Genomic DNA, 27,927 nt, shown 5'->3' with positions numbered 1-27,927 from the left:
TTACCAGCTTTTCCATTGTGTCCCTGTTAATCATCAAACTTCCATGGAATGGGGATTTTGATTCTGTTTTTGAGGAAAGGTGATCCTCAAAGAATATGAACCATGCCCAGAAGATGCTGTTCTGTTCCAGCGGTGTAAGGCTGCTTTCATAGATGTATTGTCCATAGTCCTTGGTACAGCACTTGTGTCAATGGCTACACGCTTTTTGAACAGGTTGACAATACCCTTTCAGATCTGTTCCTGACAGGTCTATTCAGTTACTGCTTTGTGTCAGCTTTAAAATTTCATGTTACATTTCTGCATGCAATTTCTTCAGCAATTACCTTTTCCCTTTCTTTTCCTTCAACAAGAAACTAACTCTTCTTAGTCTCAGAGAGCTGGAAAATGGCAGCAGAGGAGGAAAGGTATCTTCTCTCCCCTGACTGCAATATTAAACCTTGTGGCTACTAAGCTAATTTCATAGATTAATATAGATTGGAAAGGACATCCAAAGGTCATCTGGTCCAAAACCCAACTCAAAGCAGGGCTTAGATCATGTTTCTCAGGGTCTTATCTAGTTGAGTTTTGAATATCTCCAGGCACGGAGATCCCATAACCTCTCTGGGTAACCTGCTCCAGCATTCATCTACCCTTCTGGTGTACAAAATTACCTTTACTCTTTATACCGAGTATCCATCTCCCCAGATCTTTCCTGCATGTAAAGTTCCCAATATTGTTTTTAGGTTGTGATTAGTATTATTTTACAATAATATTAATTGCAATTAATCAACTGTAAACGTTTGCAATAAAAGGGAAGGAATGGACTCAGTGATTCAGGATATTCCTTTCAGTCTTGTCTATGGGTGGCATTGAGCTAGCAGATTTAAAGATTCAGATTTAGAGGTTCATAAATATGTATCTGCATGTGAACTATGTGTCTAAACTCCAGTTACAGTCAATGGGGATCTAGGATGGAATTCAGTTGCCCCTGTGTGAGCTTTTAACACCATTTCAAATGCCCTCAAGTATCCTGCCCCAGAAGAGCACATATCTCACATAGATCATATGCCACATCTGCTGGACCCAGGTAGGTGTTTCTCATACCCTAGAGAATCTGAAATGATGCCAGACACCTATGGACTATGCTATAGAAATAGTTCATACACACCATTGTATGAAGTATAGAAATAGGACATGACATAAATGGCCAGTGACCTACAGGCAAATTATTATATTTGAAGGCATGTGGTACAATGATGAATACAGCATGAATGTCTTCCTTACCATCTTCCCACTTTTGACAGCAGTATGGTTAAACATTCAAACAAAGAGAGAAGACACAGAAAACGTTCAGCTTTATGTAGCACACCGGTCTTGCCAACTCTTTTTTTAATAACAAGGTCACAAGTACGAACCATCCAAAGGGCACATGTGACAAACCACTTCTGTTCCCCATACACATACATGTGAAAGGAAAATTACCTAATCATTTCAGGTTTTATCCCTCAGGATTACTTCACCGTACGTATTTTTCCACATTTCTATTGTGCCATTTATCTTTATCCTGTGCCTTCTGCAGAAACTTCTTTCTTCCTCCCACAAAGGCTGCCAGGCTCCCACTCTCCGAGGGGTCACAGGTTGCAGAGAAATCCACAGAAACAGGAAAACAGGCTTCCTCAGTCAGTTTTGAAACACCAAAATCTGTTTCCTTTCTACAAAAATAAAGCCCGCCAGGGCATCCTCTGGGTAGGCTCATTGCATGAGCAGCAGCTCAGGAGGAGGGAAAAACTACAGAATTTCTTGCTTGGGAAATAAATGTGTGATAACTTGTAGCACTTACAAACCAGCAGAATGAAGGAGATAATTATCTTGCTGCTTTTGTTGCACTTACAGAGTGGCAGCATTGGATTTAATACTTCAGGAAAGCTCTGGACCACAGGCCAAGGTGATGAAACCCAGGCAAGTCACTCCAACTTGACTCCATCTCTGACCACAATTGTGGGGTCATCCCATTCTGAGATCCAAGCTGCTGAAGCAAGTGCCTCGCAGGGACCTCCTTTTGTATCTTCAGGCAAGACTGTGGGAATGGAAGCAGCGAAGAAAACCTCTAATCCTACAACCTCTACCCCTGCCAGCCAGTCAAAGGGTCACAGTGATGGTGACCCTCACAAAGATAAAATGGGAAACTCCTCTAACAGCAAAGGGACAGCTCTACAACGCAATGCTAGAGAGGTCGCTCTCCAGCAAGAGGTCACTACAAGCGGGGATGCAGCTACAGGGAACAGATCTCTCAAGCAGTCATCCCGCAGCGCTGGTATCACCAGCACCCAGCAGGATGCCAACTCCAAAGCATCTGGCTTTGAAACTACCAGGGGAAAGTAAGGAAAGTTACCTATTTTTTCTTGTCTCCGATGTACTGCTTACGAATGGTTGTTTTCCTGTTCCCAGTGAAACAATTTGCAAAAGTGCTAGTAATTTCAGTAAAATTGTTTTCTGAGCCTAAAGAAGACCATCTAAAAAAGCAAGGGAGTAAACCTGCAGTATTTACTCAATCAAAACCATACATTTGTAACAGAGTAAATGCTGCAATATTTTATTCCTTAGGGTAGTTATCTCAAAACCTACAGGAAAGTCATTATCATATACTGGTAGGAAAGGAATACAATAGATGTCTCCCTGTTTTATGCACAGTAAACTTTTGCTGATTTTTGTTGTTGTTGTTGTTCTTTTCTTGTGGGTAAATGAAATTGTGAATGCACTTTTTCATTTAGAATCTATTAAAAAATGATTGTGTTTGTAAACTTCTCCACTGATTGAAAATACAAGCAATTAAGTGTACAAAATGCATTGATCTGATAATTTGAAACACCTTATTCTGTGATAAAAACTTATGAAAAGTGGCATTGCAATTTAATGTGCATTCAGAACTGCATAATTCAATATATAACAGCTATGCATAACAGAGTATAAAATCGTACTGTCTAGTTTTATAGCTCTGGAAGTTTTCTTTGTTCCCCAACATCTTCAGTTCTCAATGGGGATGTTAATAATGACTTTGGAGATGTTGCAAGGTTCACTTAATTGCTGATATATATATTCAGATATTGGTAGAAAATTAAAACTACAGAGGATTGGTTTTCCGTAGTATTTATGGCAAGTGAGCTTTCAGAATACAGATTTCTCCTCTTCATAGTACTTGCCCAAATGTTAGCATCCAAAAGGAGGAAAACCACTTTTGCTTAAATTCACACTGAGACTAAATCACCCCTTGGAAATACTACAGTTACCTTGCTGTATGTGGCTGAAAGCTAATGCTCCTTCATCTCAAAAAAAAAAAAAAAAAAAAAAAAAATTCCCATTGACCTGAGCATGTTTGGGATCATGCATAAATGAAAAAATGCACAAAGACCCAAAGGAAAGGAGTCCTTTGCCTCTGCTTGGAAGAGGTACCACAGTAAGGAGCTGTGTTTCCCACATAGCTTTCCTAGCATACTCCTTCAGTTGTGAACGTCATCCATTATGACTTACTACGGTGTTTGGCAGAGTGTCTGAGTTAACCTGAGTTAGATGGGTTGTCTTCTCACATGAAAGCTGATAACTGCATCTCCATTAAAACAGGTTGCAACATATGCTAACCTTAAAGTCTTTAGCTTTCTAGCCTTTTTCAACAATAGTATTCCAGTGAAATTAACCTTCAGAAAAGCTCTGTCAATTGGCAGGTATTGTTTCTAACATTTTACATAAGATACATATAGTAAGCAAAAAAAAAAAAAAAATCAGTCTGTGGTGAACAAGGCCTCATATTTTATTGATCATAATGGGATGGGGTTGTTGCTGCAGAGAGGCAAAATAAGAAAAACTTGTACTGTCTAGCACCTTATTTCATGAGCGGTTGAGGAGCAGCCTGCTGTGCCACATGCATAAAGGTCTTTTTTTTTTTCAGTCCATTGAGCAAGTTAGTGATAAAGCTAGGATTGCGTATCAAAGTTACAGGAATGTGTAGCAGCATGAAACCCCAGCATAAAACAGAATGCTGAATCCCCACTCTCTTTCTCAAACTGCTGGGTTACATAGCCTCTCTAGCAAATGTCTACTGTTCTAGGCACAGCTTGATCCTTTCCACAGGAAGTTTCTTGTGTTACAAGCCTTGTTCTTCCTACCACATAAAAGTGTATTTTACAATCAGATAAGGCGGTTTTAAGCTTTTCTTTCAGTTTTGTCACTGACTTGGATTGTGACTTAAGTGAGTCACTTCAGTATTCTTTTTCCCTTTCCCTATGAATTAGACCTGGATGAATAATAAAGTCACTTGTGACTATATTTTTTTTTCAGTAAAGTCAGGAAAAAATGCCAAGTCTGGTGTACTCAATGTTACCTATCACTGCTGTGAAACACCTGGAAAGCTGCTGCTGAGAAACTATGCATAAGAAACTATGCATTTTTAGTTATCTGCAGGTGTTACTGACTATACCCTAAATTAATTTCTAGCATGTGTTTTCTTTTCAAAAAAATTTTTTTTGCATCTTTATTGCAAATAAAGTGAAAGAGATGCTGTAAAACTTCCAATAAAGACATACAGCTATCTTAAATGTTTATTCATGCAATGCCTGAACACAGCATGAACGACTCAATAGCAGATTTCATAGCTGTAAAATGTACTACCTCAGAGGAAATTTGGAAGCACGATTTGCTTTTTGAATTTACTTTGAATTAAAACAACTCTTTGGTTATAGTCTGTATTCCAACCTGAATTTTTGAGTGACCTTGTAGGAACTGCATGACTCCATAATTCTTTATGGCAACCCATTGTGCTAACATATGTGCAGGGATGGTGATGTTAAGAGGCTCCATATAGAAGAAACAATAGAGAGAGGTCAAGGAGAGACAAGAGGAAGGAAAACAAAACAAGAACGAGCACTTGTTTTTTAATATATTTACAATTTTTAAAATAGCAATACATGCACTTTGCTAGCGAGTCTCCAGGGCTGTCAGATTACCCACAAGGTACAATACGTGCCCATTGTATAAACTTAATTACCCAATACCCCTTTCTGAAGGAGGTTGTGTGCCTTACTGGCTTAATTACAAAGATCATTCCCTTGCTAACTCTACCCTAGATTTCCTGAGGACAGCATTTTGTACACATATCATATGCATACTAGAACTAGATCAGAAAAATGTTCTGGTTCCTTCTATTTTTGCAAAATTCCCATTAAAATGTCAGAAGAGCACGATTTGGAAATATTTAATGGATTTTAAAAGTCTGCACCTTGAAGAGTATTTCTGACAACCACCAAGTGTGGCATGAAGGACACACCCAGATATGGCAGCTAGCATCACCTCAGAGCCCAAACTTCCAGGTGCAGCTGTCGTGATGCTGCAGTGCCAAGATCAAGCTGGGAAGTCAAATCAGGGAGTCAGGATCGAGCCTGGTGACAGCGACCAGGGTAAAACACAGCCCAGTGATCACTGGGCAGCTCCAAAGGCCAAAGCCAGGCCAGGATGTCAGATTGCTGGTCAGGATTGGCACAGGTACAATGTCACCCTGGGGTGAACTTCACTGGAGCTCCTGAGCCCATGGGCAGGTTGTATGGGTGGAGAGCCCAGGTCAGGCTGGTCAGGCTGACTAAGACCCACAAGTGCCATCAGGGTTGTAGCAAATTTCTGTTTCATTTTATTGAAAGAAATGCACTATTAGAACTGTCAGAATAAATTAGTATTGTTTTTCCTATTGAAACAAGCATATTGACAAAGACTATGGCTTTATTTTAAAAACTTGTGTCAGGTTGGCTTTTCATATATCAGCAGAACTTCTGGGGGCAGTTACCTGATGAGAAGTACAGTCAGTAGGGCTAAAGGCTCCAGATTCAAGATCCTGCTGTTAATAAGGCAAAACTTGTCTTTGAGCCTCTTTATATTACATCCTGGTGTGGTATTTTACGTGTTAAATATTGGTCATATCCTTATCTCTGAAAACGCTAAACTCTTCCTTTTTCTTCCTGGAGTTAAAATGTAATGAAGTCCTGTTCTGTCACAGTGAGGTGGAACAATTTTATAGTTAACCTTACAATAAGTACAGGAGGACATAACTTATAGATTCTGTAGCTACCTGCTCTCAAACCATTTCAGAAGAGTGATTTCTCTGGTGAGTTATCCCTGCTTCCAGGATGGCCTGCACCCAAACTTTCAGAAGGATAACAAAACTTCATAGGAAGCACATCTGGAACGGCCTGAGCTGAAGGAAAGCTCCTTTCTTCACTCTAAATAAAATAATGAATTTAACTTAAACTCTGAAATGTAAGGCTTATGTGTCTACAAACAAACACATATATTTTTTTTTATTTCTACCTATCTTCAAATTTTCCTGGATTCCCCATCAATGAATAAAGACATGCTAGAAAACTAGAGCTGTGCTTCAGCAGCAGAGCACGAGTTTTTCACAGGTTCAGTGACATTAAATGTGAGCATCAATTTGGTATCAAAGAAGAAAATCGATGATACATTCTTTCCAATTGAGTTCATGTGAGAGACATCTCTTTTAACCTGTGGAGAGAGGCAGTAGCAAGTATTTCACTGTATTAAGCAGCTTAAGTAACACTGGTGCTATGGAGCAAGTCTGAGGCAAATCTCTGAGACTAGCACACTCATCCTTCCATTCTGAACCCAATTTTATTAATTACCATTCCAGGCAGCTCCTGAATACGTGAGACATTCATTCGGGCTGTAAATTAACCACAGTATCTTCACATTGTTTGACAGTTCTGCATTACTCTTTTCTCTCAGTGTGTGTATATTACACATTTTCCAATTACCATGAATCCACTGAGGGTCTTCATAGACTTTCTCTGCCATTACCTGAGGTAGTGGTGAGGTAACAGCATTTTATTACTAAGCACCAAAGGGTTTAATAAAGTCAGCACCAGGGACAGATTTGCTTAGCTGTCAAATGTGGTAGGAGTGCTGAAATATTTCATTCTCATGACCAGACCTCTGCATTTCTCCCTGGAAACTGCCTGTGCCCGTATCAGCTTGGTAGAATTTCTAGGGCACTGACAAATAAAAATGAATAGTTGATCTCAGCAGATGGTTCAAATACACAAGCTGTGTAGAAACCTGGTTTAACTGCCTAGTTAATGCAAGGTTCACAGTCTCTTTTAATCATGTCACTTTTTAGCAGAGCAGAGAGAACAATTCTTGAATCGATTTCTTAGATTTTGCATCACTGTGCATTTACAATAAATAAAGTCACGCATGGCTTAGGTTTCTGCCTCACTAGGTATATTCATTATGACCTGGAAGAAGGAACCTCTTACACTGGTACTTAGGTTGCCTTGGTGGCTAAGTGTCAGAGGATGTTTGACAAGTAGTGCTTGCTTTGCCCTCACAATGTTGTATTCCAGTCATGCAGAAGACCTTTGCGATGAGCCCCTCCTGTTCAGCAGCAGCTTGAACGTACTTTTGACACTTGGCTATAAGCCCATAATCTAATTTTCCTACACATGCTGAATGCAGTGTTACTCCCATTGCAGTCCTAAAGACCAAAGCAAATTGTTCATTCAAGTGCTGGTGTTCACTACTTTATTGCTATTTTATCCACAGAATAAATGGGGCAATGACATAATTATGCAGTTCCATAATGATGCATGTGGCATGGTACCAAAAAAAATGTAACTGTCCAAAGAGAAATGTAACACAAGTATTTAGTGACTGGTGTCTTCTGCTGAGCACAGAAGTAAAACAGTTAATTGATGACTGCGACTGCTGGAGTGAAGTAGTGAAATACCTTACTGCATCCTGCAGATTAGCTGCTACTGCACACTGTACAGCAGTCCTGGTACAAGGCAAAAGCTGCACAAGGTCCATGCAATTCACAGACATTTTGTTTGTGTTAGTGCTATTATACCTCGTGCACTGAGGAAATCTTTTCCACTTCTGATCTCTCATGCACAGAATGAATTAAAGAACCTGTTTGCTCCAATGTGGTGGTCACTTTACAATCACATCCAGTACTGGGGTGGAAAGGAGTCATTGCTGTGATGGTTTACTCAGCATGCACTGCTTCCCAGAGAGACCCTGTAGGATATTTTTGTCTTTCAGGGAGAGAAGAAATGGTAAACACATCTCCATACAATTCTGTTGTGTAGATGATAAAATAATAATTTCTTGAAACCAGATAAAAAACTGGGAAATAACACAATCCAGAGTTGTGGTTTTCTAAGACAGCCTTTCAGTAATGATGGCTAGGCAGAGTCATGACAGACTGTTTTCAGTAGCACAGGAAACATAGCACTGGGAAATAAAAAAACCCCCAGATTTCCACCCAGGTTGCTTTTGAGACACTCACAAAGTACTTATAAAAGACAAAAAGCCAAGCATCTTTTTATCTTCTCAAGTCTGATTATTTAGTTTTTCTGTGATCAGATTCAGATAAGGCACTACTATACAGATGAATTATGAAATTTTTAGTGACTGTAATAATGGTTTCAGTACATCTCGTTACACCAACTATTGCATTAATGGTCATGTTTATCTTTATTCTTGCTCTTTGTTTCATTTGCTATGGGAACACCGAAGATTAGGAACAAACAGTTTTCCATCCCTACTCATGTCTCTTCACCCCTCTGCATAGATTAGGATTACTGTAACAAACTGCACACAGTGTAACCATTTACTTCCCAGCCACTGCAAACATTTGACTCTTTGGAACATTTCATTTAAGGTACACCAGAAACACCAGCTCAAATCTGCACAGAAAAGATGCGTTCTTACAAATCTAAATATAATCAATATTTTAGAAAACTGACACTAATTCCTAGAATAGACTTGGCAAGCAAAAGCACAGTAGCAAGGTGTCCCCAAATGTTTTCCAAAAGCATTATCTGTGCTGCTAGTTAGAGAATGCAAGTGTTTCAAAAGACAATTTTCTGCAACATCTCAAAGGAACCATTCTGAATTACGCTCCTGGTAAGTAACACCATAGGTCATGAGAAAAAGTCTCAGAAAAAAATCACCTTGAATTTCACAGACTTTGGTTCAGATCCTTTTTGTTCAAGAGCCCCCTAAGAAATCCATCAGTGACAGCATAAAGCAGTAGGTCTGCATGAGTAAGTAACAAAGGTACAAAGCAACAGGCAAGGCATTTGACTATTTAGTGAACCTAAATAAGAGAAGAGAAGCTGCCCAGAATAACACTATGAAGAGATTAAAGAACAACATTCACCCCTGGAATTGGGGTGGATCTTCTTTTTTAACATTTTCATTTTGTCACTTAAAAAGGCTTTTTTTGTGTGTGTGTCGGTATTTCTCACAGTGGAGAGGCCATTGCTGACATACTGCAATCTACTTTTCTGTAGTTTACAAAACGACTAACAAACCAATGAAAACCAGTACCACTGAAAGTCATCTGAGAAGCGCTAACAGTAAACTAGACCAGAACTACCTTAAATGAATTGTGTACTCTGGGTCAATTAGACGATGGAAAACACATTTATATTCCAGAGGAAAAAATGCAGAATTAAGACCCTTTGAAAGAGAGTTTTTCTGGGGTTTCAAATGTGTTTTATCAGATGATTCTTAAAGCAGGTTAATGGGTATCTTCTCAAAAATCTCAGTTCTGTTTGTGGGAAAGTTTGATTGTTTTGAAGGGCTCTGAACAGAGAGAGAGATAAGGTTTAAAAGACCTGATGTTGTTCACAACAAGACATTTTAAATACTAAAATAGATCAGCACAGTGCTAGGTAAGTGGAAATTGTGAATTAATTTTTGCAGCACAAGGTAGAACACAAAATTGGTCAAAACAGTAAATAAAAACTTGGATGAGACAAAGAGGCTGTTCACAGTCCAAGGCTTCAGCACTGTAAATACAGAAAAAGGAAATGAATGATGAGAGTAGAATTTGTGTTTTGTAACAGACAGGACAAAATGTCAAGACCCTGAGTCCTGAAAAAAACCCATTAAACAAATTGTATAATTCCCCCCACCTGATACTTAAATGTCAACAAGGCAGCTCTTTTTCAGGGCAAAAAACATATCCTATAATGTATTTTATCATCCCATACTATATTATATTACATATTCAATGCAATTTTCAGAGGCTGTCCTGGTTTTACATTCCAATCAGCATGTAAAACAGATTTCCCAATTTGATTTGTTTATGGTCAGTCCCTAGTGAGTACTGAATTTTTATTTCAGCTGAGATTCATACACTGCAGAGCAGAAGCTAAGCAGTGAACATAAAAAAAATTAACTGATTTTGGTTCAGGCTTATAATTTCTCTTTGAACTAGAGCTTATATTTTGAAGGATGACTGATGTTCATATAAAGATACAGAATTTACTGTATCACTAGTATTAAAAAGGTAAGAGGTCTATGTAGTCACCTAGTGGAGTTGAAAGGAAGTTGCTGAAACCAAAACCTGGTCTCCCATGTAATAGTAAAAAACCCTTGTGAGGGTGCTTGCTATCCTTATAATCTCAGTGTTTACATTATGTCCATCAACATTATCTCTCCTCATCCAGACTTGGCAGGTTGTTTAAAGCAAATTGAAAATGTATCACAGCAATGTTCTTTTATACAACCTAAATTCAGGGCCTATACTCTTATCTTCATGTAACAGTCTTTCAGACTGGGAAAGATATTAGCTGAAAAAAAAAAATAATAGAAAAAATGGATTTCTTCCACACTATGTCATTATATGTTTTTATGTATGAATGCACTTAATCTACTGTATTCAGAAGAACAATCATATCACACAAAGGAGACAGAATCATAGGATCTCAGGTTGGAAGGGATCTCTGGAGGTCACTAGTCCAACCTCCTGCTCCCAGCAGGGACAGGTGTGAGATGAGACCAGATTGCTCCAGGCTTGATCCAGTCAGGTACTGAGCTCCATGCTCCGGGCTGGTGATTACACAGCCTCTCTGGGCCCTGCTCCACTGCCTGCACATCCTCAGGGAAAACAAGTTTCTCATACTCAGTCTGAAACTCTCTTGTTTCAATATGGGCCTGTTGCCTCTTGTCCTGCCATGTACTGCTGGGAATAGCCTAACTCCAGCTTCTCGATAGCCTCCCTGGAGGGCCTGGGGGGCTGCTGTGAGGTGTCATCAAAGTCCTCCCTTCCCCAGCCGGAACAGGCCCTGATCCCTCTGCCTCTCCTCACAAGGCAGCTGCTGGCTCCAGATGCTTGTAGCAGCTTTCCACATCCCCACTGCTGAGGTGTAAAGGTCAATACAAAATGAAAATGTCTAGAATCCAGATTAGTATTGCATAAACTATTCTGCGCAATACAAATCAATGGCATACAATGTGAATGAGGCCTAACCACCAAGCTGTGCATGGACTTTAACAACAGCTCAAGCTCTGGGTCCTTTTGTATTCCTTCAGCAACACGATAATCTCATTTTCATGATTCAGTGATGTTCAGCCGGGCTGATTCAATAGCATTTCTATTAAAAGCCAGGTGATCTAATTCACTCACAGATGAAGATAACTCATTTTCAGATATAATATGAAAGGGGCAGAACAAAATCTATACCCTTTGTGGCCCGACTACTACCAGTGTTGCTCTTGAGCCGTTTTAGGACCACTCACTCACAGGGATCTGCGCTTACAAGCAAGTGGAAGCTATCCTGTATGGATATACTTGATATTTGGTAGCTGGCAGTTTTTGTGAGGGTTTGATTGTTTGTTTGTTTTCTTGGCAATGTTCCCAAAGAAGAATTTACAGCGGCAATGTGCTGTGGAAGGGACGCTTGCAGTCCCAAAAGCTTCTACTTGCCTTCTCATCTGAAGGAAATGATAAATTTTTGCTGTTAGTGTAAATTGTACTTCACTTTTCAGCAACATTGGGTATCGCAGCGTCAAGAGGCGTGGCTCAAAGCCTGCTGATGTTAAATGGAAACACTTCCATTGACTGCAAATGTATTTAGAACCATCCTGTCACAGACCAGACAACTTCAGCAGCAAGCAGTCACTGCTCTCCTTCTTCGGAGTTAAACACCTATGTTTTCTTTTGCTGCCCTCCGCCCTCCCTAGTCACCCCCGGGAAGCCCAGCAGAAGGCGGCGGGGCTCTCCTTGGCCTTTGGTGCCGGCTCCGCTGTGGGCAGTACCCGAGCGCACACGGCCCCGGCCCCGGCCCCGCACACGGCGGGCACGGCCGCCTCAGCAGGCGCCAGCCGGGCGGCGACCGCGGACGGACGCGCCCACACAGCCCCGCGCGCGGCGCGTTACCCGCCGCCGGCAGCTTCCCGCCTCAGCGAGCGACGGCCGCCACCTGCCGGGCCCGCCCGGCAGCGCCTCCCGCCCCGCCCCGCCCCACAGCGCCGCCCCGCCTCACAGCGCCTCCCGCCCCGCCCCTCTCCGCCCGCCGCCTCGCAGCGCCTGCCACCGCCCCACCGCAGGGCTGCCCGCCGGCGGCGCTTTGGGGCGCGGGGAGGGCTCCGCCGAGCCGCGGCAGCAGCAGGCAGATGGCGGCGGTGGCTGTGGCGCGGCCGTGGCAGCCCGCGGGGGGCGGCGGGGTGACCTCCCGCCGCTGCTGCGGGTGTGGGGCGAGCAGCTTAGGCGGGCCAGGCCCGCCGGAGAGGGGCTGAGGCGGAGCATGAGTCCTGCTAACCGAGGGCTTTAGCGTGCAGGCAACAGGCCGGTGAAGCGATGCGTTTAGGGCAGGGCTCCTCAGAATTTTTAACCAGGGGGGCCGGCGCGGATGAAGTGGCAGGCAGTCATCTGCGGCTGCTTGGTCTGTAAATACTGGGGGCCGGATTGAGGACCCTGGGGGGCCGTATCCAGCCCGCGGGCCATAGTTTGAGGACCCCTGGTTTAGGGATTCAAGTGTCCCCTGAATGGGGAGGCAGGGATCTGCCTGACAGCACGTGTTTGTACAGCTACCTGAGACCAAGTGAGGTGTTTTTTTCATCTTACGAAGTCCAGTCCAGCTTCAGAAACCTGCACAGCCAACTAAGAAACTGCATTTGCTGTTTATGAAAGCTTGGATCAAGAATAAGTAGATAACTACCACTAAGACATTACCTATTTACTTGCATCGCAGGGCCAGTTTCCATAAGCCACAAAGTTTCATTTTGTGGATGGGAAAGTTGCTTTTTGCAGGGAATCGCATCCCTTTGAAGCTGCAAGATGTTGGCCAGTAATTCACACCATATATACCCCCATACCATGAGGCCATGTAAACTGTGATACCATGTAAATCACTGAGGATGTCAGGTGAACACAGGGAAACACTACAGTAATCTGTCAGAAACACTACAGTAATCTGTCAGAAACACTACAGTAATCTGTCAGAAACACTACAGTAATCTGTCAGAAATCAGCTTTTTTTCCCAGCTGAGGGAAACACACGTATTATTGGTATGTACTCATGTAGGCTGGGCACTGGGCTTCGTGCCATGCACACCATGCAGGCACTCCTTGCGCACAATTACCCCAAAGCTACTTCTGTTTCACAGCTGTCTCCAGGCTGCATCCTTTCTATTTTCTGGCCAACTGTGGAAATGAAGAAATGCTTCATGAGAACGTTTTCTCTGTGGGAAAAGAAACAGAACTGGTGTAAGCAGAAGAGGAGAAAACTTCTCTGAGAGGGTGTTAATGCAAGGTCTGAATAAACTCTATGGGATGTGTAGGATCCCAAAAGCTAAAGACAGGCTTAAAGGCACTGTCTGGGTCCCACTAATGCCCTGCTAGTTGTATGTGCTTTGCTCCCGCTTTGTGGGCAGGCTCCACGGCCCTTTAGCTGCTCAGGACTTTGAATTTGCAATGGCCATAAACGCCAGAGGACTCGGGCCTGCCAAGGCTGCAGAGTAGACATGCTTATTGCTTGCAAAAGAAACAAATGCTGCTGTTTGTACTATGCCTTACTTCTCAGATATGGTCAACCCACATTTGATGCAGAGCTGAGGTAGCAGTATTTTGATTCAAACTGGAAAAACTGCTGCAAATATCACAAGCAAAGAGACTCTTTCAAAGGCTTGAGGACTCAGAAGTACTCTCCCTCACCTTGCTACCAGTGCATTTCCTGGCCAAGAGGAAGATGAAATCTGTCACATAGGCTTCATACCAGTCAGGGACTTGCACCACTTTCTCCAGGCTGGATTTCTGTTGTACGTTGCAAGGATTTTGTTTTATTTTTAAATACAGCTTTCCTGATTGAAACCAGGCTCAATGCAAAAGAAACACCAGGATTCTGCAGCTTTCAACAAAATCTGCATGTTAGAAGCCTGTGTTGCTGATCTGGAATATATTATTCCATGGAGGGTAAAGAGGATTTTCAGGTTTAAAGTCCTGTTATGCAAATCAGTTGCCTTCTGTTCTGCCTTTGCATTAACACAGCCTGTCATAGTTCTTCCGCCATGCTTCATCTTCTATTTCCAAATCTACATTTTTTCAGACAATTTGATTTCAAAATTATATTTACATTCTTAACATCTCTTAATGAGCTTATTTCATTGGTAGTGTAAACCTAATTATGAATCACACCAGGGGCTCTTTTGCTGTGAATATTTCCTCCAATTTAGCCTGATCAAAGATTGCTGGGCCATGTGAGAAACACAGCTTCAGACATTGCACTCATGTCGCTTAAGAATGACTTAAAAATTTTAAATAGAAACAATCTGCTCAAGTTGAGTTAAATTTTTGGTAGACCAGAGGCTGAGTTCAGACTATCTTTAAAAAACAAAAGCAGTACTTAACTGATATATTTGGAATGTATTGTACCATGCTTTCCTTTGGAGGGCACCTCCAAACGGGCAGGTTCCAATAGCTGTTACCTTGAAGCTAGCCACCCTCAATAATAACAATAATTAGTGGATTCACATGATGAATTTTAAAAAGTAGTGGTTTAACTGCACTCTCTGCATTCCAGGGCTGTAATGTATGTTACAACTGCTTTTTATGCCTTTTTTCATTGTTTTATCTTTTCATTGACCACATTTGCTCAGATGTAAAATGGCATTCAGTTACCAAAAATTATACCCCAACCATGTGCACTGCAGAAAAGGTTGTCATTGACAACACTGCTATATGTCTTCTGCTTATTCCTTTTCTCTGGTGAGCTGTCAGGTCTGCATGCAAGGCTAGAGCACAAGCTAGGAAGCGACGAGCTCAAGTCCTAACCTCACTGTAGCCCAGAAATAAAATCCGACTCCAATATTTGGGTTCTGGATTTGCAGAGGTGGTAAGCTTAGCACCCAGCTGTGCCAGGTGTTAGCTCTTAGTTCCTCACTTTCCAGACAGCTGATATTAACAGTAAAAGAGGTGTGGTGCTGCAAAACTGCTTGAGGTGGTGTTACCGCTACAGATATCTTCTGATCAGACATTATATACCCTCACTTAATTGCCGAGGGTTATTCATGAATTTAGATGTTTACATTCTCTATACCAAGTTTCAATCATAAGCAAGCCACCATGCTTAGTCAGAGCTCACCTGAACAGACCACTCTCAGTCTGGCCCAGCATCACTTTCTACATGTGTTAAGAAATTTTTAGCATCTCATTCATATACTGAGATATTTTTTTTTGTTTTAATCTCTGGGCTACAATTCAGAGAAAAAAAAAACAGTTTTTAATCTAAGGTATGAATATCCAGAGCCCTTGCTACAGCTGTGAAATGGAAAAGACCTCCTGCCTGTAGTGAAAAAGGAGCTCAGTGGTAATGCCCTGAACAAGGTAACAAGCCTTGATGACCCTAAGCAACCTCACCTGAAACCTCCACCCACACTCATGGGCCAGGGCACCATTTAAGCCCAGGCTAGAGGCTGTTTTCCTCCTAAAGGTGCTTGTCTCTAGCAGTCTTCTTGGGTCTGACTTGTTACCTAGTACCTTCTTGATTGTTGCTGTGGGCTGGTGATTGATCCATACCTGACTCCTTACTGCTGGTTGCCTGTCTCTGGTGCTGTGGTACTTGTATGCTGCTGGTGAGGTCAGTGCCTAGTTTGTGTGGCTGGCCTTCCCCTCCTGACTCACTTTCTGTTAGGGAGAAACTCTGTTCTTGCTGCTCCCTGATGCTTGGCAAGCAAGCCCTGTGGAAGAGCTCGCTTCCTGGTTGCCCTTGTATGGGAGCTAAGTATCCTGCCATGTTCTGCTCCTCCTGAGGGCTTGGCAAGAGGGGGGGTGCCTGTCCTTCTTTGTGAGCTGCAAGCTCTCTTTCTAGCTAACTGTTGGTAGTGTTTAGCTGCAAGTGTCATTACAATTTAGTTACTACTGCTAGTCTCTGTGGTACAGGAGGCTGTAAAGGACCCATATACCCCAAACAGAGAGGTGGCGTAAGTAACTTTACAATCCCTCTGCAAAACTCAAAAGACTTAAATCTCCTGATTCTGCCAAATTTTGAGTCTCACACTTGCATAGAGTTGCTCCCGGTTTCCGCAGAGGTAGTGAGAAGAGTACCTAGTCTTTAAGCTTATGCGTGAGAGGTGCATTTAATTTTTAGCTAATATTTATTCACAGAGTCTCTAATTTATACTCACAGACAAAAGGCTATAGCAAGAGGAGTCAGAACATAAAGGAAGCATCAAATAAAAGCACAGCCTTTTTATACCCAATTAAAAAGAAATATTATCATAATGAAAACTCTCAAGGAAGTAGAGAGTGAGTGAGCAAAATCAGATCGGAGAGACTCAGTAAACCCCCATTTTATATGAAACGCATTATTCATCGATTAAACAATACTTGTTGTATGAGGGAGCACCACAATACTGACAGCAGAAATGATGAAATTCAGCCTGTTGGCCTTATTTAGCATCTTAATTCCCAGCTTATCCTGCTGTTTTCTCGGCAATCCTTTTCCAAGTAAAGAACTACTGAATTTAATGCAAGTGCACTGGTAGGATCTCAGCAGACAAAAGCAATCACTTAAGGACGGACAATGATATTATTTTGTGTTCTGTGCCATTGTTCCTGTTTGAAGCAGTGTGAATCTGTACTAAGGGCATGAATACCCTTAAGTAAATGGAACTAATCTGGTCTTAATTGTATTTTGATTTCCACTGTAAGGAGCCTATAAAAAGATACTGATTTCAGGGGTAAATATATATATATATATATATATCTCTCTCTCCATATTGGATTATGAAATGCTGGCAGAACTACTACAACCAGAAGCAAAGGTTAGCAGCAAAACATGAGACAATGGTTTCTCATCCCTCCTGCTCTTCATCTTTTATTTGTAGGTGATTTCTGTTTGTTCTTTAGTCCTTCCCTAATAATGTCATGTATTTAATTCACTAGTTTAGTTAATGCAAAATACTAAATTGGTATATTCAAAGATCTAATCGTGACTTCAAGATCTTTTTCGTGATGATAGTTAACTTAGGTAGTCATATTGTTTGTAAAACCTGTCTTGATTTGTGTCTGACTCTGCATTACAAGACCCGTTTCTGGCACTTAGTTAGTTGGAAATTCAGTACCATGAGATTTCTGCAATTCTTCGAGATGAGCTTTAGGTTTACTACACAAAATGGTTTCATACAGCTCTGTATAACTCTGTCATCTCCCTATTCACCTACTTTCCCCCTCATTAATGAATATAATGTCTATTACAGATTCATGTGGGATTCTTCTGATAAACTGTTTCATGAGAAAGCTACCTAGTCTTTCACCTCTCTGAATTAATGGCTTATTAATCTATAACAGGATCTATCCTTTTTAGTATGTGACAGATTGCTTCCCCCCGCAACAGCTTTTGGTGAGTGACCTTGCCAAAGACTCTGAAAATCATTCCTTTATCTATCTGCTTATGACTCAAAGAATGCCAATAGTTTTCTGAGGCAAAATTTCCCTGTAGAAATCTGTCCCAAGCCATTATTCAGTTTATAATTTCTGCTTAATTCTGTTCTCCACTTTAGCTTCTATCAAGTCGCCTGGTTCCAAAGCCTGATCTAACAGTTTGTGGTTTCTTGCAACCCCCTTAGAATCCTTTTTAAAAAACCCAAGCCCATCCTTGCACTTGCCAGCTCCTATGTCCTGTGCTGCAGTGAACAAGTTTGATCATTTTGTACGTGACTTCCTTCTCTGGGTGGATAACCAGTGGCACAGGTGAGCGTGGAGCTATCACGCTATTGTGTGTGTTGCAAAACAGTCTCTGTGTACTCATGGTATTGCTGGGGAAAGGAGGGGCAGAAATGTCTATCCATAAAGTGAAAGTTATGGGTGGTTAAGAACCTTACTAGACAATCCTTTGAGTTCTGGATAAACAGTTTCTGTAGTCTGAAACGTAGATGCATTTTAAGACCTGTCATTACTGCAGTCTAGAAGAGCTGCTTTGTACTTGGTGCTCCACAAACATTTACAAAGGAAAATTTAAATTTGCAATGTAAATATATGTAGAGATAGCGAAATTATTGTCTGTTTTCTTAACTGAAGCACAAAGACTAAGTAATTGCCCAAGACTACATTGGCAGTCTGAGAGAAACCAAACTTAATTTTCATAACTTAGTCCTATCCCTAAATTATGGGTTTAACTTTCCTCTTTAAGTATCATATATCATCATATTGTGGGAAATGTTATTTGTATTATTAATTATATTTACCTTCTGTATCTTAACAGAAACCGGTGTGCTTATGTCCATACCAGACTCTTACCTACAGTGGTAGTGGACAACCTGGAAACCTTCTCATCAGGCAGAGCAAAGCCTTGTACTTGGAATATTGGATCCTGTGCTCAGAGGTGTGTAGAACTAGTAAGAAAGAGTACTTGCAAGTATTTTAATTATCACCAGATGCATAATTAATATAACAATGACTTTAGAAATGAAAATGAAAACAGGAGAGAGCAGATTAGCTTGTCATGTGTCCTTATCAAAAGTATGAAAGCTCATGACTTGTCCCTATAGCAAGTGTAAAGGCTCATGATTTGGCATGCCTTCACCGCGGCACCCTCCAATTAGTTCAGTCTTCAAGTAAGCCCACTGCCTGCTTCCCTCTTCCAGAGTATGGCAAGGGAAGGTGCACATGTACAAAGCTTTAAAGCACATGTGGGGAAGAATAGCCTTCCTGTGCAGTTTTCCAGGCTTGTGCACTGTTGAAGGAAAAGGCTTCCCCCGAGAGGTATAAATATTTTTATTATCTCCCCGCTGGACACTTATTTCTGGCACAGCTTTGGTCAGGCGACGAACCCAGAGAAGTAATTGGATACAACTTGTAAATAATGACACTGTTAAACATATTCAGTTTATCCTTTGTGGTTTGGGTGCCTCATTGTATTCTCCAAACATTAGATTTCAGTAGTAAATTAAAATGGGTTTTAACGCATGGGCCTGGAAAATGTCAAACTCAAACAGCACCAACAAAACAGAGGTTGTAACATATATTTTCCCTTGAAAAATTTCAAAAGCCTCTTACAAGTCAGTTTCACCATTCTGAGCATTGTCCTCTAGATGGTACAGCAGAACATGCTTAAAGCTTTGAGGTGAAACCAGGAATAGAGTATCCTTAGGATCTGGTGACTCTGAAATATAAACAACTCTGAAACATAAACAATTGTATTGCAAAAGTGTGGAGGGGCCCTGTGGTTGCCATTTTTTTTCTAATTCAGGCTAGAAGATTCACAATAACTGATTTCTTTTTTGTAGGGAAAATAGCTCCTTGTGCTGCCCCTGTAACTAAGTCTCTACTAGAAATATTTTCTGAGGCTTGTCTATGTGGAGAGTTATTTTTAAAATGGCTATTCCTGATTAACTCCTTTCATGGACACTTCATTTCCATGTATTCTTTCAGGAATGGATTATGCTAATGCAAAATATGGTAGTTTTATTATTAAGACCATCCATACAGCAAAATAACCGAGAACTCTCTTGGCAGTCACCTTAATCTTTATTGAGCCTTGCTGCTGAAAAAGCCATTTCTCAGAGGCAAACCTGGTTGGGGACACATGCAAAGCTCCTGCCGGCTGCTATGAATTTTAATATATATAATATTACATCCCACATGAAGGGGTGACAAGATTAACTACAGGGTAAAACAAGGTGGCATTTTTTAGTTTATTTGGAGGATAATTTTTTATCCAACAGCCTTCACATTCGTCCCACTTTCTGGAATGATTTAGACAGGGATTGTATGTCCAAAACAGTTCTGTAACCATTTTCGTTTTCTGAAGTTTGAGGTGTTATTTATGTTAGTATTTAGGAACTAGCAGAACTGTGCAATATTCTTTTTATTCAGACTTTGAATTTAACATATTAAAAGAGGCAAATAGACTTGCTGTAGTTTCTTCTGTATGCCCTACTGCAGCGTACTCATTCTAAACAGAGTTCTCCATGAGGTAAAGAAAGTTAAAAGAAGTAGTTTGGTAGCTAGGATGTGCAGGATGTGTTGGAACACAGAAACAAAATTGCTGCTGCCTCTGCAGTTGCGTACTGTAACAGTAGTAACGGAGGCATCACAATTACATAGCCATACCCTCCTTTCATCAACTTTATTGGATTAATGTTTGTATAATCTTGCTTAAAATAATCAGAATGGAGGGCTTCCAGTGTGCACTAAACATGTGCTGACATGGCATAAATTCATTGTGAATGCTTTTTTTCACTGATGTCACAGAAAATGTTATATCACAATTGTATTTTTGGCTCACTCTGTCCAGTTTAGTGGATATTAATTGTAATATCTTTCATAAAAGTTAGCAGTATTTGACTACTGAATAAGATATTTAGGGAGGAAGTCTGACAACACTAAATAGATATCAGGTTCCTTTAAAATCCATGCAGATGATCTGAAGGCTGCAATATTAAAACTGTGATTGCTATTGAAACATTGAACTAGTTAGACTTCACTTACAGTTTCAAGCAGTTAATGAAAGGATACATCTGACATGTAAGATAATGTAATGTAGTTATACAGGTATCCTACAACTCCTGTTTGGTTACCTAAAATAGGTTTAAAATGTTCTTGTTTTGCAGGTCCCAAGCAACAACACACCAAGCCTACAGAATCAAACATAAAATAGTAACATCACTGGAGTGGAAGTGCTGTCCTGGGTACAGTGGGCAAAACTGCCAACCCAAAGGTGAGTAGAGTTGTAAGGATTTGAAACTATTCACTTTAATGAAAGAAAACAATGAAATCTGATTTGCAAGCAAATGGCTCTGCTGAAAATCAATACAGTCCTTACTGTTAATTTAAACCAGGAAAAATGGTCAGTAAACTAAAATGTTTTGGGATGTTGACTCTTCCCCGCACATGAATTTCCAGAGCAGCTGAGCAGAATGTCCTTTCCTTTCCTCCAGTCTACATGAAACTCATAAAAACTTCAGCCTTATTCCATTTTGCTAAAATATGGAGTTTGCGTTCAGTGTGTCTACTTTTGACCTTTTAGTTTTTGAGTATCGCAGTGCTGGGGATATTATATCCAGGTCCTCTATTGAATACTTGCTGTAAAATTGATCTACAGCACTGTGACTCTTTTGGCTTTTAGTTTCAGGCTCTAAGAAGATTTTTTAGGCATGATAATATAATGTATCAACGTTGTTTCCCTCTGAATTGAGTAGAAGTTATGCTGTTCATTTCCACAGTGACTGAATTTTAGTATTACACATGATCCCTGTATAATCGTACCCTTTTTTGACAGAATAGTGTTTTACCTCTGCCCTGGTGATCAAACATATTGCAACATACTGTACTTTAACAACTGTATAATAGCTATTTCTTCGCTGCTGGCCTTAAACAAGCAGCTCTTGAAAAATAAGATATGGCATCAGCATACATATTTTAAATGAATGAGTATTACAAGAAAGGGCATTAGATGTGGTAGGGAATTCAATCAGCAGTAGTAAAGTAGAGGCTGTGATTAAGAATTAATGTAGAGGAATGAAGAGAAATCACTGATATTCACATCCAGGAGGGAAATTTCAATGCTGAAGAACCAGGGCCTCAGTGAGTGCAAAATTCTCTCCTGTGCAGCTGAGCGTGGACTTGGATATTAACATGGGACACAGTCCGCAAGGCTGTCCAATGAGCACAGATCAGACGTTTTAAAAGTTTGCTTTTAAAAAATGCAAACATTAGCAAAAATCGATTAAAAAAAGCTTATTGAAGGGGGAGGCTACAGCTGATAAAATTGAAATGGCATCAAAACAACAGGGAAGCATTGACCAGGAAAAAAAGCTGTATAACTCAATTTGTAGTGGTGTCTGTGTAAAAATAAGAATAAAGGAAAATGTTGTCAAGTGTTATAGGAGTGGGTTTGAAATTACATCTCCTGGGCTCTATTTTCAAATCTCTTCTGGCTTGCTGAATAACTTGGGGAAGCCACTTATAATCTGCATATCCAAGTTTACCCATCTAGAAAATTGAGATGACACTTATCTCACAGGGGCATTGGGGTATTTAATTAATTAATGCTGGTAGAAGTGTTTAAAGAGATTGGGATGAAAGGTGTTATGTCAGAAAGGCTCTTCTTCCCTGCTTCTGGAATCCCGCCTGCCATGAGGAGCAGACCACCAGCACAAGCCCTGTCTGTTTTACGCAGTTCCCATGAAGGGACGTCAGCTAATGAACTTGAACAGTTGGGAAGCCAGTAGCCTTGTCCTCAGGCACTCCGTTTCTGCAAAGGCACAGGGAGAGGCATTGAAAGCTCTGACCACGGCTCTCCGGTGTTGCTGAGCCCTCTGTTTGGCCTCTCCGCTCTTGATCCGTTCAACAGCAGAGCTGTTATTGAAGGGTTTCTGTGCTGGCGTAACTGGGTGGGTTATTCTGACGATATGTTTTAGATCCTGGGAAGGCACTTCTAGCGTGGCGTGGGTTGCTTATAGCAAATGCCAATTAAAAATGCCTTCTCTCTCAAACCAAGTGATATCATACATAACTGTTTCAGTCTGGTAGTCTAGGCAGAAGGAAACGCTTGTCAACATCTGATAGTTATTACTAGACATCTGTAAACTGTATTTGGTAGCCTCATTGCAACTGCTTGGTTACAGCTGATTCTCAAGGTAATGTAGTGAGTGAGACAGACGAGCCTCTGGAAAGAGACACGTTCAGATCACCATTTCTAACTTTACTTCCCATGTGGGACCAAATTGAATGAGACATGGATCCTAGTCCAGTATGGAAAATCCAATTTTACAAGAAACTTTTTAAGAAGGGAAACATGTAGACATTTCTTAAAGTCTCATGAAACAGCGCAATGTGGGCACTTCAACAAATAAAACATCATCATTTTGATTTGGGAATATCAAATGCTTAACTGGGAGCAAAGCTGCTAAAATAAAAGGGCTTGTAAGTTCTGAGTTGCAAAGTTCATGTCATTTTACTAAACATAGCTTTATTTTAACTTTTCATCCTTAAGGTGGAGAAAGCAATGTGTGTGTAGTAACATCTGAGGGGAAGAAATCCCAGTTTGTTCATGTGCATATGGTCCCTGAACACTATATTCTGGGTCACAAATTATTTCAAGAACTTGAAGACGCATCTTCAAACGTAGATCATGCTGTGTTCGAGTTCAGCTTTGCTGTGGAGTGATGCTGAGGTGACTTAATGTGGATAAATTAATTTCCATCTACCCTGGCTGCGGTTTAGAGCAAACGGCTGGTTCTCATAGTTCCGGACAATGCCAAAGCCATTGTTAGCACTGAATTCTCTCACAGGGTAGTAATGGGATTTCTCCAGCAGATGGCTGTAAAATGTTCCACACAGGAGTGAGTGCTAGCCTCTGCGTGGGTGAGCTGCAGACACAAAAGGTAGCAATTCACGTTGAAACACAAGGAATGGGAGGAAACTATCAAACTCCCCACAGGGATTCACCTTCAGCCACTCCCGCTTCATCAAAAATATATTGAGAGAAAAAGATCCAATTTCCATATTTTTAATATTCCCTGAAATCATTTTGCATGGTGTATTTAAAAATACATGGGACAATAAATTATACATCTAGGCCAATATATTCAATGATAGGAGCCTAATGTTAAATTCCTGTGTGCGTTACCTGATATTCAGAAATGCTGAAGCTCCTGGAGGAACTGGAAGAGCTTATTGCTCAGCGTTTTGAATTGCTGCTTTTTTTTCTTTTTCTTTTTTTTTTTTGTGGTGCTGCTTTGTTATTGTAAATGGCCTGTATAAGGTGGGTTTAGCAATCTAATTTTTATTTATTTGATATTTTTAGCTTAAACTGAGCATAGTGTATCCAATTTTTAAAAGGTCTCAAATGTAAATTGTTTGATGGCTATTTCTACCCTGAAGAGTGCATGTATTAGAGTTGCAGTCTGGTGCTCCCATCACATCTGCTGCTATACAGCATCTAGGATGGGGAATCTCAGCTGTGGGACCAAGGAGCACGTAAGACTTAATCACCATATGTGTCAGAGTGGTTTCTTTGGAAAAGGATTGAACCACACTGGAAGAATGATGTAGGAGAAGCTATATTGCCAGCGACTCTTCTGAATTTTTTTCACAAATGAAACCCCTGCATTTCTAATGCTGCATGAGAAGTCCCTTTCCTATACAGTGATGAAATTTAATAACTGTACAATATGAGGTATTCTCTCTGGGTGAGTTTTTTTGTGTTGTCTGCATCACTGGCTACAGCCCTTGCTGCTTTTAGAGGCAGTACAATGCACTACGGGCTTTCTCCGTTGCTGGTTTGCTGCAAAAGAGTGATACTATGTCCTGGGTCTTACAGGGATTAAGTTATCTGAACAGTTTAAAGCATTAGTAAGACAAGCACATGGTGGTAAATATATATATCCTTGAAACTCTGAAAGCAATAAAACTGTAAAGATTTGGGTATTCTACAATGTTAAGCTGTGAGTGGGGCAATTGATTTAATAGTGGGGATGAAAGGTAAGATGGATAGCATAAAAAAAATATATCCGGTGTCTGTAGCACTAACACCGGCAGTGAATATATTTAGAGCAACAGAAAGATGGGTAAATGAAAGAACTAAAGGACATCGATCAGCTGGTCTTTATCACAGGCAAGTAACTGACTCCCTTGTCATAGATTATATCATCACATCACTACCTGATAAATCCTGTGTAATGAATTGGGCTGAATGCAAGTATTTTAACTCCTGTCAATAACTATGCTACAGAACGATGACTGAAGCTATTGAAATTATAACTATTTGAGGATTTCGTATTCATCAGCCAATTTCAATAAATTCTATGGAACTCTTGGTCCATATGATAATTTCCTTTGAGTTCCTGTCCTAATTGTTACATCACCCCCTCCCTTAATTTGCAATATAAACCACCTTATATCATCCTTAAATGTAATCTATTGATCCTCATATACACTGTTAAGAGGCTGATGAAACATAGGGAATTTCTTGATTCAGCATTTTATTCTGTTTCCTTGGAAACTCACAGTATGGCCAGACAAGGTTTTAATATTTGAACTGTAAAATAATGTCACCATACCCAAATTATTCTGTGTGTACTGTACTAAAGACTGGCATTCCTTAGATGTGCTCTAGCTGGAACAACATCTACTTCAAAATGCTTCATGAACTGAGCAAGCATATAAAATTGTTATGAATGTATACTAGCAAATTTGCAATCTACTTAGTACATATTTCATTTTTCTAAAACAATAACAAAATGAAAACACCGCCATTAAGCCTAATGACTAGAGGAGTAAGTCAGGAAGGTGGAAATCTCAGTTCAATCACCAGTTATTCCATTAGTTGTTCCCTAATTTTTGTGAGTGAAGGCACTTTATTTTTCTGGACCTATTTCCCCAGCTGCAATATTGAAAGAATAATGTTAATCTAGGTTTCTGGAAACAGCTTTGGGATCTTTGGGCTGAGAAGTAAAATAAGCACAGAAAATCCCATCTGCCATGACCAGAGAAAATATTTACAAACTTATCACCTTCATAAAGTTTCTTAATGTACATACCAGTCACAAATCTTGCAAGATGCTTGTTGGAATTTGATTATGTTTTGAAATGGTTTTATTTTTTTAGGTGCTACAACAATGTAGCAACTATTGCCTTTACTGGGAAGATTTCCATGCTTGAAGATTTGTGTAACAAGTAAAAAAATAAAATATTGATTTTGACAAACATGTCTGATTTTGTAGCCGTACTAAAACTTAATTAATTTTACAGCTGACAATATCTGTGTTGTTGTTGTACTGGTGTTTTATATTGATCTGAAGTATTCCTATAGAATTTTTAGCCCTGGAGATTCCAAAATTCTGTTCATTAGAGGGCAAGGTATGACATTTTAGTATTAACACCAACCCCTGCCAGCCTCAGGAAGCCATTTTTAAAACCATTCACAGTCTCATCAGTGTGGTTCTACACTGTGTTATAGGTGGACTAAGCAGATAACAAGAATCATAGCAGTTGATTTGGCTTTGATAAAGTTCGTATAGAATAGACAAAGCAAGTGTTGTGGAATCCTGATTGTTGTGTTCCTTGTTTCACTCACACACTTTCCTTTTTCTCTCCCTCTTTTAACTCAAGAACAACCATCGCTTATACATAGCAACCAGGCTGAAAGCAGCAGAACTGTCAGTGAGAGGACACCAGGAGCTCATCAGGACCCCAGTGGGCCAGGTCGGTTATTGTGATTGCTATCACCTCTAGCCCAGTTGCTGACCATGTGACTCATTAAGATCACTCCAAAAATAACTTGAGAAAAAACTGTCTGCTGAAGGGACGTGAATGAACCGTTAGAGTTTCTAGCAGTCATGGTTCAGCAGTATGCTTCTCTGATAAAGATAGGTAGAAGAAACTGAATCTAAAGGTACCAGTAGCTTAGCATTTATAGTGTCTTGTGACTAAACTAAACCCAGGAAAGTCATTCAGCATAGAAATATTTCAACTATTATATTACTTATTAAAATAAATAAATTTTCAGAAAAAAAGAAAGAAACCCCCAAATACAGGCAAAAAACCCAAACCCAAAAGCAAACCCAGGAGTAATATAGACCAGCACTGGTCACAAAAGAAAGTGTAGTGATGTTAACTGTATTATCTGAATGTGTGATTGTTACATATTTTCTTATAAAAATTAGTGCTTTATTCAAAATCAGTACAATGATGCTTCAAAATTTAGCAAGGGCAGCTTAACTGTGTTTTAAGCTACTCCATCTAGGATGATCAAATAGGTAAGCAACACAGGGACAGTTTATGGCTTTATACCACAGATGTTTGAGACTGTTTCTTATTACACTACTCATTTGCTCTCTACTGTGTTTACTTCAACCTTTCTACACCGTAAGGTTTTGGAACATAGTGTCAGTGTTTTCTTGCAGGAAACCTTGTACAGACCTCAGCATTGTAAGAGGTAGTCGGTAACAATAATGCTTTTATTCAAGTAGCGATCTACACTGAGAAGTTCCCTTAGGTGACTGCTGCATGGAAAGCTTCTCCACCTTGTAGTCTCTAGAATTCTTGGGGGTGCTCACTTCCCTTTATATTTATGTTCCATTACCATCTGTATGATTTAAAGTTTACCAGCACAAATGTCCCAGAAAATTAATTTCATAGTTGTCTGCATAAGTATTCATGGGAATGGAATTTTATTCATGCCAGGCCTGTTTGCACACTCACTGAAGTGGGAGCAGAAACAATCATTGTCCATGAATTCAAATATTAATTGCTCACTATAAAGAAACATGAAAAGGTAGCCATGATGTAGAGTTATTCAAGTAGTTGACAGACTATACTGTATTCCAGTCTGTACCACCTGAACGTGTATATGTCTTTGAGGGTATAAAGACATTTGATAGTGCAGAATTATTTAAAAACACTGTGTACTCAAAGAACTGCTAACAATCAGCATATTGTGTTTAAATAACAACAAAATAAGTACATGAAACATGCTTGAATAAGGAAAAAATTATTCTCTTCTTGTGATATACTCCCCAGCATTGAGTGACATTGTACTTGTCAGGTAAATTTTTGGTGGCAAATTATATGTAAGTTATTTGGCAACACTCTCTACACACTGTCAAATGAGCCTGAGTTTACATAGTGAGGACCCAGAGGATGGACAAGATGTA

General features: G+C 40.3%; 1 protein-coding gene across 2 annotated transcripts in view; it reads left to right on the top strand.

The window, feature by feature from the left end:
• The first annotated feature begins 1,720 nt into the window (after nucleotides 1–1,720).
• MMRN1 (multimerin 1) overlaps nucleotides 1,721–27,927 on the top strand; it is a 44,486-nt gene continuing 18,279 nt past the window's right edge. For both annotated transcript variants that reach the window (XM_027801701.2, XM_055726326.1), the window contains exons 1-4: nucleotides 1,721–2,357; nucleotides 18,531–18,650; nucleotides 20,881–20,987; nucleotides 26,384–26,476. In XM_027801701.2, the coding sequence (XP_027657502.1) occupies nucleotides 1,831–2,357; nucleotides 18,531–18,650; nucleotides 20,881–20,987; nucleotides 26,384–26,476 (847 nt within the window). In that variant the 5' untranslated portion in view covers nucleotides 1,721–1,830. The remainder of the gene's footprint in view (nucleotides 2,358–18,530; nucleotides 18,651–20,880; nucleotides 20,988–26,383; nucleotides 26,477–27,927) is intronic.

This window comes from Falco cherrug, chromosome 1 (assembly GCF_023634085.1).
Source record: "Falco cherrug isolate bFalChe1 chromosome 1, bFalChe1.pri, whole genome shotgun sequence".
Lineage (NCBI taxonomy): Eukaryota > Metazoa > Chordata > Aves > Falconiformes > Falconidae > Falco > Falco cherrug.
This window is presented reverse-complemented; position numbering and strand designations above follow the sequence as displayed.